The 18,909-nt window shown below is 32.1% G+C and overlaps 1 protein-coding gene across 2 annotated transcripts in view; it reads left to right on the top strand.

The window, feature by feature from the left end:
- LOC119609945 (protein Gawky) overlaps positions 1 to 18,909 on the top strand; it is an 81,979-nt gene that overhangs the window by 51,505 nt on the left and 11,565 nt on the right. For both annotated transcript variants that reach the window (XM_037964998.1, XM_037964997.1), the window contains exon 9: positions 14 to 239. In XM_037964998.1, coding sequence (XP_037820926.1) covers positions 14 to 239 — 226 coding nt within the window. The remainder of the gene's footprint in view (positions 1 to 13; positions 240 to 18,909) is intronic.

Below are 18,909 nucleotides of genomic sequence, written 5' to 3'. Positions count from 1 at the left end.
TAATTTTCATTAGTTGGTCGGATAACACACAACAAGAAATATGGTCTTCAATGAATAAGACTTCACGCGGACCACCACCAGGTTTAGGCAGTAATAAATCTGGTGGAGGTGGCGTACCTAATGTAACAAATCCCGGTAATGCCAATGGTTGGCTAGGCGGTGGTCGAACTGGAGGCTGGTCGGGAACAAATTCTAATTGGACCTCAAATTGGTTACTACTTAAAAATTTAACCGCACAGGTGGGTACAATATATTATTAATTTTTTTCTAATAATTTAACAATGCATGAGGGATGCCAACTATATTTTTCATTACATTACAGCGGGAATAATTTTAATTTAATATTTTTATTTTCAAAAAACTTAGCCTATTGGCCATAATTTTTAATTGCAATTATCTGAAATTTAATTGCAGTTTTACCAAATATAGTTTTCTTAAATGTAACTAATAAAAATAATTAAATTACATTAATAAACGATCCTGTTGTGTGTGGCTAAGAATGGCCATTTTATTAATTTATTATAGTGATGGTAATATATAACAATATGCAAATACTGATTACTAGTTACTATTACAAGGTTGCCATGTTCTTATATTATCTTATGTTATGATTAAGGTATGAAATATACAACATCTCCCTTCTTAAGTATAATCTACAATAATGATTTACAATAAATATAATATATAACAATTGCATGAGTGTTTTAACAAATGTTATGTTTTAATACATACATATTTACAGTATAAATGTTAATATATACAATTTATAAATTTAGTTTTTTAGGCTGTTTTACAATTCGACCTTTTCTTGTTATATACTCCTTGGAATCATTATTAACAGTAGATGGCAATTCAAGATTTGTCTGACTATTTGAATGAAATTCTTGATTAACTGGATTTTCTATAATTTTATTTTCTGGTGTTTTCTTTATATGATCTTGACTTCTTCTGTAAAGAGTACCATTAGAATCTTTTGCTATAAATGACCTTGGTTCTTTACATGTATCAATAATTTGTCCTTGAAACCAATAACTTGTTGGAGTTTTCTTAAACATAACATTATCTCCCTCCTGTAAAGGTTCAACTCTTTTAGCAGATTGGTTGTAATAATCCGAATATTTCTGAATATTTGTATTCAACTTTTTAGTATACTCGTTCCTATTAATAACCTTTGGTTTTAAATTTTTTAACATAGATGGTATTTTTGTTCTTAAGGACCTTGACATTAACAACTCTGCCGGGCTCGGTAGATTGCCTTTTGATGTTGTTCTATATTGAAGTAAAGCAACATAAGGGTCTGAATGACTCTCTTGAGACTTTAATAAAATTTTCTTGATTGTCTGAACAGAACGTTCTGCTAAACCATTGGACCTTGCCAAATAAGGACTAGATGTATTGTGCTCAATTCCCCAAGTATGGCAAAAGTCTTTAAAGTTCCTAGAATTATAGGGGGGGCCATTATCTGTTACTTATATAAAAGGAATTTCGTGTCTAGAAAAAATCGATTTCAATTTAAGTATAACTTGAGAACTATTGTACCCTGAATTAAGTAATTCTATTTCAATGTACTTAGAGTAATAATCAACTACAAGTAGGTATGTTTTCTTGGCATATCTACAATTTCATGAGGAACCATTTCTGATTTTGTTTTAGAATTTTGGAAACGCATGCAAACCTCACAGTTTGAAACTACATTCTCAATGTCATTGTATAAATTGGGCCAATATACTGATTGTCGAGCTAGGTCTTTGCATCTCTGTATTCCCATGTGTCCCTCATGAATTTTTGACAGAATTGAACTACGTAAGCTTTTCGGAATTAAGATTTGATGATTTTTTAGTAAAATTCCATTCAAAACTGAAATCTCTTCTTTAATCCTAAAATAAGGCATCACAACTGGTTCAACATTCTTTTTACTATTAGGCCACCCGATTTTTACATATGTAATAATCTTCTTAAACGTTTCATCCTCTCTGGTGTGTTCTTTAAGAGTGTCCATTCTTGTAAAAGGTGTTTCTAAGCACGAAGCCACAAAATTACAATGAAGGGAAATTTCCTCATCCATTTCAGCTAATATAGTCTCTGATAAGGGCGCTCTTGATAGAGTATCAGCTATTTGCAACTCTTTCCCTGGTTTGTAAACTACTGTCAAATTATATAATTGTAGACGCAACATAAATCTTTGAAGCCTAGCTGGAATTTTGTACAGCGGCTTGTCAAATAAACTCACCAAAGGTTTATGGTCAGTTTCAACCAAAACCCTCGACCCATATACGAACTGGTGAAACCTAGTACAACCAAACAAAATTGCAAATAATTCCTTCTCAATTTGAGCATAATTTTGTTGTGATTCCGTCAACGAAACAGACGCATATGCAATTGGATGTTTACTATGCATGATCGTAGCACCAAGTGCAACTTTTGAAGCGTCAACGGACATCGTCAACTCCTTATTTGGGTCAAAATATGTTAATACTGGCGATTTCGTTATTTCCGATTTAAGGTTTTGAAACTCTAATTCATGTTTCACTGACCAATGCCATTCAATATCGTTCCTCAAAAGTTCTCTTAAATTTTTATTTTTCAAAGCTAAATTTTCTATAAACGCACCTAGATAATTTACCATACCTAAAAATCTTTGTAGTTCCTTCACATTTTCGGGTTTAGGCATCTCAACAATAGATTTGATTTTATCTACATCTGGCTTAACTCCAAAATTACTAAATATATGAACTAAGAATTTTATCTCAGTTTGAAAAATTAGACATTTAGATCTATTAAATCTTATTCCAACATCCTTTGCTCTCTGAAAAACCAATTCCAAAATTCTAAAATGTTCGTCTTTTGTAGACGAATAAATCAAAAAATCATCAATATAAATTATCAGTCCCGGAATGTCACCAAATAATTTCACCATTTCTGCATGAAAAATTTCAGGTGCAGCATTAATTCCGAATGGTAATCTCAAAAACCGGTAACGTCCAAAAGGCGTATTAAAAGTACATAGTCTTGAGGACTGTTCATTCAATGGAATCATCCAGAACCTACTGTTAGCATCAAGTGACGTGAAATACTTTGAACCATTAAGTTTGAAAGGAAAATGTGGCCTTAAAATGGCCTTATTTAAATTTCTCGGGTCCAAACAGAGTCTTAAATTTCCATTAGGTTTCGAAACTAGTACAATTGAATTCACCCATTCTGTTGGTTCACTAACTTTTTTAATCACATTCATATCAACCATTCTATTTAATTCCATTTTTAGTGGGTCATACAACCTAAATGGAATCTTTCGAGGTGGATCAATTACAGGAGTGACATCTTCCCTTATTCTCAAATTACATTCGCCACGTAAAAGACCAAGGCCTCCAAACACATCAGAATACTTTTCAAAAATTTTATTTACTGACAAAATATTTACATTTTTAACTACATTCATTTCAATTGCTGACTGAAGACCGATTATATTTTTGCATTTAATATCTACTACAAAGAATTTCAGAATATATGTTTGATTCTCATGAACAACTTTCAAATTGATACTTCCTATAACCGACAACTTTTCACCACTTAATGTAAAAATATTAACATTGGTTTTCTTTAATAAGCTCTTAGTATTTAACTTATTTATAGAATGTGTTGAAATAATATTAGCTTGAGCTCCAGTATCAATTTGACATACCATTTTGTTGTTTTCAATTCCCACCTCTATATTCCATTCTGCTGCTGTTGATTTTGTTGTTTTAGAAAGAGCGCCAATAAATAAATCCTCTTCTTCTTCATCATTATCATAATTACATTCGCCATCTTCGTTGATATTGACATTTTTTACATATCGTTTTTTCATGAAGCACATTTTAGCAAAATGGCCGCTTTTGCCACAATTATGACATTTGGCGCCTTCTGCCGGGCATTTGTTCTTATGCACTTGACCACACCGACCACAATGTGGAACCTGTTGCTTGCTGTAAGTTGCAGACTAAAACGTTTTTTTACGTACCAAATTAACGACTGGTTCGTCGTCCTGAGTATCTTCAAGTTTTAAAGCATTTTCTTTAGCCATAGCTATGGATTTAGCAATAGCAATAGCCCTATCCAAGGGAATACCGCCCTCTGCCAATAATCTCTCTCGGATATTTCCCATCTTAGGCGACAAGCCGCAGGTAAAAATGTCCCTGACGAGATCTTCCCGCAAACTGCCAAATTCGCAGTTTAAACTTAAATTTTTCAAAATTGTAACATATTCATCAATTGCTTGATTTGGTTGTTGTTTACAAATGAAAAATTTATGACGCTCCATTGCTATATTTACTTTTGGTATAAAAAAGCTTTCAAATTTTTCCACTAGTGTTGAGTAGGCAATACTATCGACATCCTCGTTAAAAGAATTAAAAATCTCAAGGAATCGCTACCTAGATGATGAAGTAGCAATGCTACCTTACGCCGATCTGCTTGTGTTTCCAAATTTGAAGCAGTCATAAATATCTTAAATTGGGTGTACCACAGCTTCCACTCCTTTGCCAAGTTTGGAGACTTTAAATTGATAGGCTGCAACGTTGTTGCAAAAAATTGTCCTCCTTCTATTGGTTGCATTTGGGATGGAGCTGGCAAAATTTTCTCACCACCCGGCATTATTCTTGACGCTTGTTGTAAATATTATTTTCTTTATTATAATTTCTTTTTAAAAACTTTTATTTTCACTTGTTAAATTCTTTGCTCTTAAGATTTAACTTCTGACACCATGTTGTGTGTGGCTAAGAATGGCCATTTTATTAATTTATTATAGTGATGGTAATATATAACAATATGCAAATACTGATTACTAGTTACTATTACAAGGTTGCCATGTTCTTATATTATCTTATGTTATGATTAAGGTATGAAATATACAACAGATCCATATGTTCAATTTTCATTATTATATTTATTAAGCTATTAGCTTTCATTATTTATTTATAACATAAAATAGACTCAAAATACTTGTTAAAATTCATTCAATGATTTATTATTTTTTAATTGAATTTTTTATTTAACAATTTTCTATAACGTAGCCTAAAAGCCATAAGCGGTTAAAAATTTTTACTCAGTAATAATTAATTCAAGATAATATGATTATTATGAAAAAAACTGTAGATAAAAACTCAATTATTAAAAAATAACAAACTATATAAAATAACTATAGGACTATTGCACTGCTTGATCATAATAGATTTTATAAATTCTCAGTTACTCAGGTCTCTGCATGTTTAATTTCTTATTTCAATATTATAGTATATAGTACTCAAAAAATACCTGTAGACGAACGAAAAAGAAACAAATAATAGCCCTAGCTGCGTGTTTAATTTTATGTTTTTAATTTTGAAGAAAATTTAAAAAATTACCTGTTGAAGAACTAAAATTACCAGCTATAATTTTATAGATTTTCATTCACTCAGGACCCTTAATGCTTAATTTAATGCTTTTAGGTTCAATAAAATAGAAACCTCGAAAAGTACCATTTGAAGAACGAAAAGGTACTTTTAGGAACATTTTTCGTAATTAATTCATATGGGAGGTACCACGTCCTCTATTGCTAATCCGACAATTTCGTACCTAAATGTTAACATGAATGTCAAAGTAGTTTGATCAAAATTTTTGGATTATAGATCTAATATTTTCCCATACATATGAATTTTTGTATTTTTTGAATTTTTGTATTTAATTAATATGGGAGGTACCACGCCCACTATTGCCCATTTGATCCAAATCTCCATATGGTTTTTAATGTTGCCCTTGAAAAAATTTGAGGTTTTCTAATGGTTTTATTGTATTTTATCCATATGGGAGGTGCCACACCATTAAAAATTTGTATTTATTGTAAACCGTTATTTAATAAAACTATACCAAATGAATGTTCCATCCTAATATATATTATAAATCTCTTGTCTGTTCGTTTGTTTGTTTGTTTGACAATTACGCCTAAACCGCTGAACTGATTTTCTTTTAATTTTGAATATACTTGGTGGGTGTTATAGGCTAAATGGGAGAAAAACGGTAAAAAGTTAGTACTTTTGAAAGTAAATACTGATTTTGTCTATAGGTAGTTGGTGTGAGAATAAAAGTCGTGCTTATTATCTATATATATAAAAATGAATGTGTGTTTGTATGTATGTTTGTTTGTGCTTTATAGACTGCTAAACGGCTGGACCGATTTTCCTGAAATTTTCACAGTTTCTTCCTGTATGTCTAGAAGGAACTATAGGCTACTTTTTATGTTGAAATTTCAAGTGGGCGACGTGCCACGCCCATATTAAGAAAATATTGAATTAGTATATCTGAGATAATATAACAGTTAGAGTCTTCAAATTTTGTCGGAGCAACTTTAGTAACAATATAATTATTTAACACAAAAAGTGGGCTGCTTAGCATTAGGGGGCGTGGCACCTCCCATATAAATTAAATACAAAAATTTGTTTATTTTGGAAACTATTACAGTTAGAATATTAAAAATTTGCACGAGTAACTTTAACATCCATGTAAACATTTTGGGAAATTAATTGGCGGACTACTCATGAGGGGAGCAGCACCTCCCATATTAATACAATACAAACATTAGTTTATCTGGGAAACTAATTGAACTAAATTCTTCAAATTTTGCACTAAGAACTTAAATATTCATGTGATCATTTTGGAGAAAAAGAGCGGACTTTCGCCATGGGGGGGGGGGGGTGCTTGGAGCCTCCATATAAATTAAATAGAAAAATTCGTATATCTTAGAGCTAGAATCTTCAAATTTTAATTGAAGAACTTTGACATTCATGTGAACATTCAGAGAATAATGGGCGGACTTTCAATGGGGAGCTTGGCATCTCACATATGAACTAATACAAAATTTCGCTTATCAGGGAAACTAATAGAACAAGATTCTTCAAATTTAGCAAGAAGAACTTTATTAGACATATGAACATTTTGAAGAAATGTGAGATGTGAGTTCCCATATGAATTAAATAGAAAAATTCGTATATCTGAGAAACTATTAGAGCTAGAATCTTCAAATTCTACATGAAGATCTTCAACATTCATGTGAACATTTAGAGAAGCACCCCCTATATGAATTAAATACAAAATTTCGTATATGTGGGAAAATATTAGATTTTTTTAAATCGATTACATTAAACTCTTAATTAACGTTCGGAAAAATTGTATCTCTGGAAAACATTACAGTTAGAATCTTCATAATTATTAAGATTTTTTATTTATATTGCTTTTAGGGCAGCAAAGCACACTGGGTATAGCTAGTTTAATATAAATTAAAGTTTTTATTGTTCATTCATTCAATTCTGTTTACACAATAACTTGTTGAACCACGAACTACTATGCTTACTGACAAAACTAATGGTGCCGTTATAATATACGTTTGACGTGTCAATGTATTAATGAGATCTCAAATGCTAAAGTTTAATGTCGTTGCCAGCTCATAAACAAGAGCGTGTGCACTAGGGTGATCGATTATTCGACATTTTCCAAACTTTCGAATAGTTGACATTTGAAAAAACCCGGTTGATATTTATTATTTGATATATATATATATTTATTATTGATATATATGTGTATGTATATCTCACATAAATATTCGAATTTATTATTTTTATACCCTCCACCACCATCAGTGGTGATAGAGGGTATATATAACTTTGTCATTCCGTGTGTAACACCAAGAAATATTCATCTGAGACCCAACAAAGTATACATATTCTTGGACCTTATGAAATTCTGAGTCGATTTAGCTATGTCCGTCTGTCCGTCCGTCCGTCTGTCTGTCTGTCTGTCTGTATAAAACATTCTCACGTTAACACGAAGCAACAAAAATTATCGAAATTCACCCAAAATATTTATTATTGTCCTAGGCAGTTTGGTATTGAAAATAGGCAACATCGGTTCACACCCGGAAATGTTATGAATCAAAATTTGAAACAACCTCGAAAAAAATAAGCATTTTTTAAACATTCTGATGTAATTTTCTCGAAAACTATGCAAGATAATTCCATGAAAATCACCATACATTCGTTTCTACACAAGAGCTTGACTCCTGCTGAAAATTGCCAGAATCGGTCAACAATTTCATATACCTCCCATACAAAATTACATATTCCCGGAAAATGAATTTTTTGTTAATAACTTCCGTCACAATTTCGAAATCTTTACAAAATTTTACAAATTAAAATCTTATGTGAATAGAATTCATTCAGAGAAAAAATTTTCTGGATCTGTCCATAATTGGACATAGCTCCCATACAAGGTCCCCTCCCGAAAATAACTTAAACGCAACTAATTCATTACTAAATTAAGACATCCATATAAAATTTGGTACAAGTATTGCTCTCACATACAGAAATATTACTTTGAAATTTTTGTTCCATCGATCCATAATTGGTCATAGCTCCCATACAAGGTCCCCTACCGAAAATCACTTAAACGCGCATAACTCATTACTAAATTAAGATATCCATATAAAATTTGGTATAAGTATTGCTCATACGCAAGGAAATTTTACTGTGAAAGTTTTTTCTGATCGGTCCATAATTGGTCATAGCTCCCATACAAGGTCCCCTCCCGAAAATCACTTAAACGCTCATAACTCACTACTAAATTAAGATATCCATATAAAATTTGCTACTAGTATTACTCATATGCACAGAAATATTACTGTGAAATTTTTCTCCGAGCGGTCCATAATTGGTCATAGCTCCTATACAAGGTCCCCTCCCAAAAATCACTTAAACGCATATAACTCATTACAAAATTAAGATATCCACATAAAATTTGGTACAAGTATTGCTCATATGCACGAAAATATTACTGTGAAATTTTTCTCCGAGCGGTCCATAATTGGTCATAGCTCCCATACAAGGCCCCCTCCCGAAAATCACTTAAACGCACATAACTCATTACAAAATTAAGATATCCACATATGCACGAAAATATTACTGTCAATTTTTTTCCGATCGGTCCATAATTGGTTATAGCTCCCATACAAGGTCCCCTTCCGAAAATCACTTAAACGCATATAACTAATTACTAAATTAAGATATTTATATGAAGTTTAGCACGAGCATTGCTCATATACAGACAAATATTACTGTGAATTTGTTTTCCTATCGGTCCATAATTGATCATAGCTCCCAAGGTCCCTTTCAGAAAAACACTTAAAGGCACATAACTCATTATCAAATAGTGATACCCATAAAACATTTGGCATAAATACTACTTTTGTACACAGAAATGTTATTTGAGCATTTTTTCATGATCGGTCCAACTTTGGTCATAGCTCCCATACAAGGATCACTTAAACGCACATAACTCATTACAAAATATTGATATCCATACATTTAGCAAAAATATTGCTCTTATATACATAAATTAAACTATAAAATTGTTTTACGATCGGTCCATATTTGGTCATAGCTCTTATACTAGGTCCCCTCCAGAAAATCACTTAAATGCACAATATTCATTACCAAATAATGATATAGATACAGAATTTTTAAATTTTGTCTTTATATACATAATTGGTCATAACATAGGTGCGGTCGGTCCCATACAAGGTTCGCTTCAGAAAATCATTTAAACACACATTACTTATTAATAAATTACGATATAGATACAAAATTTGACTGAAATATAGCTTTTATGAACAGAAATTTTGCTTAAAAAATTTTTTACGATCGGTCTATAATTGGTCATATCTCCCATACTATGTCCTGCCCCTAAAAGCGCTTTAACCGTATTTAACTAGTTGCATTATCAATTTGTGTAGAACAAAATTATATATATTTATTTTGAAAATCCTTAAATCTTTTACACACATGCATACATGCAAATTACTAAATATCGCTAAGCGCTATAAAAATATAAAGAAAATGGTGTTTGTAATGTTCAATAAATCATGGAATTGTAATAGATTTAAGCTGTTTAAATCTTTGTATTTTTTCTATTCAAGACATGAGAAAACTTATTTCTACAAATATTTGATCAATTCGGCTCAGCCGAATATAGCACTCTGACTTGTTTATGAATTACTTTTAATGAAATTTTATTAATTTTTATTATTTTTACGAAATACAAGAAAAAAGTAATAAAAACTCATTAATGGTTTCCAAGAAAATGGAAAAAACCAAAAAGGGTAATTTCAGGTACTGCGCAAAAATATTCGAATTTTTTCTAAGAACTTTTTTAGAATCCTTGAACACGTGTTTTATGCAGGTAGTGGTTATATGGAATATTTAACATTATATTTTTTTGCAAATTGCATAATTATGTTGTAAATCCTTCCTGTGTAAGCGCTTAAAATATTCAAATTTGATCAATTCAAATTAAAAAATGAATTAATGTATAATCAAGGCCGATCAATTAAATACATATAGGAAATGTTTGATAGATTCCCATCGACAATATATTTTGTCCAGGGTACAGATAGCGATCGAATTCAATTCGCTCGCGAGCGAGTTTAATTAGAGCGATTTAAATAATTAATTTTCCAGCGAATTAATCTATTCGACACGCGAGTTTAATTTTTAAACTCGCGATAAGAGTTGAAAATTTAAAGAGCCTAAAACAGAATTCGATCGCGATTCGAATCAAAACGAGTTAATCGCGAGTTTTATAATTTTGTAAATGAAAAAAATTTAAATTTAGAAGACATAATTAATTTATATGTATATAAATATGACATAATCAAATAAGTTTCCCATTAAAATTATGTACGCACATACATACATTATTACATTATTTGCTGCAAAGTAGTAGACACTTTGTACATACATACATACATACATACATACATACATACATACATACATACTTACATACATACATACATACATACATACATACATACATACATACATACATACATACATACATACATACATACATACATACATACATACATACATACATACATACATACATACATACATACATACATACATACATACATACATACATACATACATACATACATACATACATACATACATACACAAATACATACATACCCTGCAGGAAATGTCAATAGTGTACTGACTTACTATTGACACAGTCACCAGTACTAGTGACGTATTATATGACATACAATGCTTTCTACTATAGACATTTAACATTTACTACTGACTTTAGTACTATTGACTAGGTACTTCTTTTGGGACCATATGTAGACTTTGGAACCAGTGAATCACTAGTATATTTTAACAATTCTAGTCTACACTTTTGGTATTTTTTGTGGTAAATAGCTAATAAATTCATCATCTTTTATTAAAAGCGTTGCCGTTGTATGTAAATTTTTCGCATTTTTAAACAAATTTAAAAATTAAAAACTTTTTTGTATATATGCAATTTAGAAACATGAATTTTTTAAATAACTATTTTATTGCAATCGAAAAAATACTTGATTTGTAAACGATTATACCGCCGACACATTATTAATCAGCTGCCGCCAATCATTTGTTATTGACGATTTGTTGACAATGTCGCCAATAAGTCACCAAAATAGTCGACCAAACTGGTGACTTGGGGACACTTGACGACAGGTTTCCTACAGGAAACATGCATACATACATACATACATACATACATACATACATACATACATACATACATACATACATACATACATACATACATACATACATACATACATACATACATACATACATACATACATACATACATACATACATACATACATACATACATACATACATACATACATACACATTTTGCTGATTTTCGGCTCGAATTTAACTCGAATTCAACTCGTTTTCCACACGCTTGTAAGCTGGTTGAAAAACAAAAACATGTAAATATCGCTTACGAAGCGAATACAAAACACATAAAACTCGAATTAAAATTGTGCTCGCGTGTTTAAAAATAAAACTCGCGATTTTGAGTTTTAAAACGAGCGATATACATAAAATAGCGATCGCGAGCGATATTTTTACCTACCCTGATTTTGTTATTACACGCATGGAACAAAGAATTCCATCGAGTATTTACCATAACTGCTGTCGTCCAAAACTGCTGTCAATACAGGACGACAGAGAATTACTGAGGAAATACCGAAGGAACCTTTATCTATCAGCTTCAAAAATTAACAACGAACTCAGGACAGTCCTGTGAATAAAAATTACTGTCGAAATTGTGCGCAAAGTACTAGGGAGCAATAATTTGCATGGTCAAGTGCCAAGGTGGAAACCGCTCATATCGAAGTTAATCGATGTTAAGTGTCTTTTCTCCGCAAATAGACTCATAAGTAAGAATATTGGATTCTCGAAGGAGGTTATCTTCGACGATGAGAACAAATACAATATTTTTGGCTCAGATGGTCAAATGATATGGCGAAAGCTTGGAGATGCCTTGGAATTATCTAACTTAAAACCAACTGTAAAGGACCCAAGTTGCTCTGTCATATTTTAAAATTTATTATTGTAATTATAGACTAGAAGGTCCACTTGTCAATTTTAGAGCAGAATTTGCATGCTAGTACTACCAAAATGGGGCTAAAACCCATTCAATTTATTTTTCAACAGAAAAACGATCCAAAATACACGACCTGGTACGTGAAAATGTTGATCATTTACAACACTAAGTATCTTCTTTCAAAAAATTTTCAATGGAGTTAATGTCTGGACTTAAACTCCATTGAAAATTTGTGGTTATATTTACAAGAACAACTTTTAAATCACTCATTATCCTCCAAAACCACCATACGGTTGCTTTGTATGAAGAATGGGACATAATAACGCCAGAACTATTCCATAAATTGATAGAAACGGTTCCATGTCGCTTGGAAGTTGTTTTTAAAAACAAAGGCTACTATGCAAAATATTAATTTCATTTTAATCGTTTATTTTTGCTTCATAATACTAATCTAAATATGATGTATACAAAAAATTCGAATACTTTTGTGAAGCTATATTTTGCACTTTAAAAAAAAGCTAAATTAGTTTAAGTAAATTATTTTTTTTACATTTTTTTAATGTGATACAAAATTAAAAAACTGTCTGGACTACATAATAAATTTATTAATTTTTTTATTTATAAATTATTTTTTTTACATTTTTTAAAATGTGATACAAAATTAAAAAACTGTCTGGACTACATAATAAATTTATTTATTTTTTTTTTTTTTTCAACAAAATCTATTATAAAATGATGTCTGTTTTCATAATACATCAAATTCGAATACTTATGAGAGACACTGTATGTATATTTGAAAAAGCAATGCTTTTCGATTGATCTGTATTATTTTCTAATTTACTTAAAATTTTATTTTTTTTTTCTTAAATTTCTTCGCTATTACCACTCATTTTAACCTTAAAAGCACGCAATGGACTGATTTTACCACTCATTTTAACCTTAAAAGCACGCAATGGACTGATTTTAATTTCATAATGTAAAGCAAAATTGCAAATAGTAAAAAAGACAAGAAAATATCAAAAACAGGAAAAAATAACGGTTTCAATTTGAATAACATCCAAAATATATTGCAAATAACTTAACTATGAGTTAATTAATCTAAAAATAGTTCACAAAAATTTGCAATTGTACAAACAATTTTATCAACAAAAAGTAAAAACTTTTAAAATTTTGGGGACATTCTGCATTACATTCATAGTTGCCAGATGATTTGGGTGTAAAATCGTCAATTTCGAGGAAAAAATCGTCAAATCTATTTTCCATTTATATGATATTAGCTATATCCAGTGTGCATCGCTACCCTAAAAGAAATATAAATAAAAAACCACTTACACATGGGAGATGACACGTAAATTATTGCAAGTTCGCGAAGTTTTCCGAACGCTAATAAAGATTTTAATGTAAGCTATGAAAAATGTGTATAATATTGTATTGTATTTAATTCATATGGGAGGGGCCAATCCCCCCATTGAAAGTCCGCCCATGTTTATACCCTACACCACTATAGTGGGGAAGGTATTATACGTTTGTGCTGATGTTTCTAACACACAAAAATATTGGACCTACACCCACCTTAAAGTATACCGATCGATTCAGAATCACTTTTTGAGTCGATTAAGACATGTCCGTCCGTCTGTCTGGTTGGCTGTCCATGTAAACCTTGTGCGCAAGGGCCGCAATTTTCAAGATAATTGAAATTTGGACCAAACATGTTTTTTTTGGCACAGGGACGAAGCCTATTGAAAATGGTTGAAATCGGTCCATTATCTCACCTAGCCCTCATACAACCGTACCTCCCGATTTGGGCTTTTTATGCCATAATTACGTCAAATATGCTATTATCTCTCTAAAAATTGGCACAAATAAGTTTTATATAAGTATAAATGACACTGCAGATTTTCGGAATGATCGGCCCTTATTTGACCCTAGCCCCCATACAAACCCCTCTTCAAAAAATTTCTTAAACGTCTAAAATTTACTTGTAACCATTTGTATCGCAATGAAACTCAGCAACTAACAGTTATTTAAAAATATATCCTTTTCCCAAATTTAATGTATCAGCCCATGTTTGACCTATACTCCTGTATAAAGCCTCATTTAGAAAATTAGTTTTTTTTATCAATAAATTGCTCAAATACTTTGGAATTAAGGTAAAATTCAATATAAAAATAAAAAATTTTTAAAATATACTCATGGTGTATATATGGTCGGCCATGCCCGACTATACTTTCCTACTTGTTCTCTAAATGTTCACATGAATGTCAAAGTTCTTCATGTAAAATTTGAAGATTATAGCGCACAGTGGTATAGGAAAAAAAAGAGGGAAATAATTCGGTAACTTCTAAACGGTTAATCCGATTTTGATGAAATTTGGTATGCACAAAGAGGAGGTGTTGTCGAGTTTAGGATTTGAATTTGGACCTTATAGGCCAACAATAAAAAATGTCGTCGTAGCAGTAAATTATCTCTTATAGTTTAGGAGATATTCGCATTTGAAAATTAATATTTTAAAATTTTTACCGTCCTTACTTTAGTTTTTTGATGATAGCGGGTCCAAATATTCCCGATTTTCGCCATTTTTTTATTCGCTTAACAACAAGTTTATATATCAAGCAGTGAAAGAATTATGTAAAAATCATGACTGAGTCCAAAGTTGTAGGCATTTTAATTTAAAAAATTAAAAAAAAGGCGATTTTTTGTCATTTTTTGGGGAAAAAAGTATCTTTTTCTTTTTAAGTTATCTAAAAAGTTTCTAAGAAGATGTATATAGAATTTATACTTTTTGGAAAGCTGACTTTACATAAAATACGATAAATGAAACAAAACCTAAAAATTTTTGATACCGAGGGGACCAGGTCCATCTAAAAAAACCCTATTTTTTATTCAATTTTCATTTGTTATAGTGCTCGATGAGGAGATTCTATATACGAAATGTTTTTTAAATCGGAACTCAAATGAAGAAATAGGATCGTTTTAAAAATTTAACATAGCCGAGGTGTCCTAATTTGAGGACCCCCCTCCGGGCCCCTGGTTGGCCTATAAGGTCCAAATTCAAAACCTAAACTCGACAACACCTCCTCTTTGTGCATACCAAATTTCATCAAAATCGGATTAACCGTTTAGAAGTTACCGAATTATTTCCCTCTTTTTTTTTTCTATACCACTGTGTAGCGTCTATAGTATCACAGATTTAAAATTCCTTTTTGCAAAATTTTAAGAATCTAGTTCTATGTATTAGTTTCCCATATAAAATATTTTTGGTATTTAATTCATATGGGAAGTGCCGCTCCCCCCATTGGTAGTCCGCCAATGTTTACATGTATGTTAAAGTTCTTTGTGCAAAATTCGAAGATTTTATCTCTAATATGTTAGGTTAGGCATTCAGGCTGCAAAGACGTACACTTGGGTCTTGTTGGTCCCTTTGTGATACCTGTAAAGATAATAGAGATAAAAGAAAGAGAGTAGGAGGTAGTTTTAGGATTGAGTTATAAAAGAGGTAGAGAGTAAGTATAAAATGAAATACTGAGAATAATGAAGAATTTAGATAGAAGTGGAGGAGAAAAAAGAAGGATCTGTCCTTGTGGACTAATAAATGCCTTGATTAAGTATGGCTTGATGGTCCTAAAACCAATTACTGTGCCTGATGAAGGCATTAATATTATCCAGTCTTAGCCTGGATAGTTCTGACAAATCATCAAATAGTCGTTTCCCCAGATATTCGAATGGAGTCTGCTAGTGCAGGGCATTGACAGAGAAGTTGTTCAATAGATTCTTCTTCCTCTTCGTCTTTACAACTTCTACAGAAGTCGTTGTGGGGGATACCAAGTCTTCTTGCATGGTTTCCAAATAATCTATGCCCTGTGATGACAGCAACAACGTTAATGATGTGAGGACGGTTTAGTTGCAGAAGATATGACGTGCGTTTACTGTCCAAACTTGGCCATATCTTCCTGGTGCTGATACAAGTTGGTTCATTTCGCCATCTTGTCTGAGAGAGTTCATAAAACTTTCCATCTATTAGGTTTTTGCAAGCTTTTAGCGGTATTCCGCAAAAGATGTCTATGTCCCTATCGGACATTGAGGCTCCTATTTTCGCTAATCCATCAGCAATACAGTGGCCAATCAAACCCCCGTGTCCCCGTACCCATTTGAGCACGATTGTTGAATGTCTCGCCATCCTGTTTAAGGATGCCCGACATTCCTGGACTAGTTTAGATGTAGTACACCAATCAGGGATTTGATAGCAGCTTGGCTATCGGAACAAATTTGAATATCTCTGTTTTATATTCTGTAGTACCAGAGCTAATTTGCTGCTCTTTTTATGGCTGATAGTTCAGCCTGTAGTGGACTACAATTATCCTCTATCGTAAAGTATATTCTAGTTCCAAATTCAGGGATGAAAATGCCTCCTCCCACTCGCTCCCCTTTCTTAGAACCGTCCGTATAAATCAAGAGGGTTCTTGGGGAGCTATTTTCCTCCGGTGCAGAGTTTTCGGATATGATGTAGCCGAAGACCCTGTGGAGTAAACATCTGCATGGGTACACTTGTTCTTATATTCACAGTACTGCATAGTATCAAAATACACGTACACTATTGTGAAAATATTAAACAAGCATGTGCAGGATGTGTAGGTTCGAATAAATGAGTTATAATCACACACAACTTGCTTAATTTAGAAACGGAATATTACTCGTCTCGCTCGTTAAGAGTTGTCTAGTGTTTGATATAGTTAGGCAAAAACATCTTAATGATAGCAAAAACATCTCGAAATCTACGAGTGATCACTTCGAACTTTTACGTACAAACAGCCCTTATGCTTTGTAACCATAGTACGGCGCTAGTATTGTTTTGAATGCGAAGATTTTCGGCAATTTACATGTACAGAACACGATCGTAAACGAACCTCTTAACAAGGGCATACAAAATACAAAAATTTTATTTAGTTGCTTCAAAGCATTCAACAAAGCATGTTGATGTCGCTTTGTTTCAGAAATTACAATTTATTACAAATTATGGAATACATATGAGTGAAAAAATTTAAAAAATATTTTATAGCCATTGATTATTTGCATTTTGTCGATTAAAAGTAAAATCTAAATTCTACTAATTGTATTTTATTCTTGTAACAATGCGTTTTGTTTAAATTAACACATATTCTATAAAATCACTCATAAGTTGTCTCGAAATATTTCGAAACAGATCATACATTATTCTGATTGGTTTTTCAATCTAACTCTATTGTCTCTGTTTCTTTTGTATTTGTTTGCTTTTACACTTTTATTGTTGTGTGTAGATGATCAACTGCCTTTTTAACTTTGGCAGCACGACAGACAGTATTCATAAAATAAACGAGTGACTTGTAAGTTATTTTTTAACGCACTCGTGCAGATGTCTACTGTGGAGAAAAGGTTTGGGTGTGCAATAGTCAATATTATCTGGGAGAAAATATGTTTCCTCCATAATACTCTCATGGCCGTATGGCCTGTATGTCCAACCATTTATTGCATTGAGTCTGAGGGCAGTGATAAGTGCCAGTTTTCTGGCTGCCAGATCAGTTGGGATCTAATTAAGCATTGCGAATAGAGATTTGTTCTCAGTGCTCCTGTTATAAGGATTGCTATCCTTCTTAGTACCTTGTCAAGAAGTGTACAATTGCAGTTATTATCAAGTGCTTTCCACCAGACAACCGCCCCGTAAATGAGAATAGGTTTAATAACCGCTTCATGGGTCCAGTTTACCAGTTTGGGATTTAGTCCCCATCTCTTGCCTATGACTTTCTTGCAGATATACATTGCCATTAAGGCTTTGTTCACCATGGCCGTGATGTTGTGTTTCCATGATAGTCTACTATCAAGTATCACCCCTAGGTATTTCGCACTATCCGAAAGTGAGAGTACGACCCCGTTTAGTCGAGGTAGGGCAAAATTATCGATCTTGTATTTTCTAGTATAGAGTACAAGTTCGGTTTTACTAGGGTTTACACTCAAACCACTGTCAACGCTCCATTGACTTAATGAGTTGAGTGCTGATTCGTCTTTGGGATATCGTGTTCAGATGGAAACCTGATACAGCTACCGCAACGTCATCCGCGTATGCAATATTCTTATATCTTTGGGTGTGCAATTTTTTGAGTAGACTGCTTATGGCCACATTCCATAAATGTGGTGATAGGACTCCACCTTGAGGTGTACCCCTAATTGCCATTCTTTGAATACAACATGCCATTCGCACACTGCAGTATAATTGTACTGCATTACACATCTCAGTAATCAGTAAATTTTTACTGGTTACTGAAAAAAATTTCAGTATTCAGTATATCTTTACTGGTTACTGAAAAAATTTTCAGTATTCAGTAAATTTTTACTGATTACTGAAAAAAATTGCAGTATTCAGTAAAATTTTACTGAATACTGAAAAAAATTTTAGTAAAGAGTAAAAAATACTGGTAATGCAAA

Source organism: Lucilia sericata, unplaced genomic scaffold, assembly GCF_015586225.1.
Source record: "Lucilia sericata isolate MDLA Ls3-8-SP2 unplaced genomic scaffold, ASM1558622v1 Contig001088F_arrow, whole genome shotgun sequence".
Taxonomy (NCBI): domain Eukaryota; kingdom Metazoa; phylum Arthropoda; class Insecta; order Diptera; family Calliphoridae; genus Lucilia; species Lucilia sericata.
This window is presented reverse-complemented; position numbering and strand designations above follow the sequence as displayed.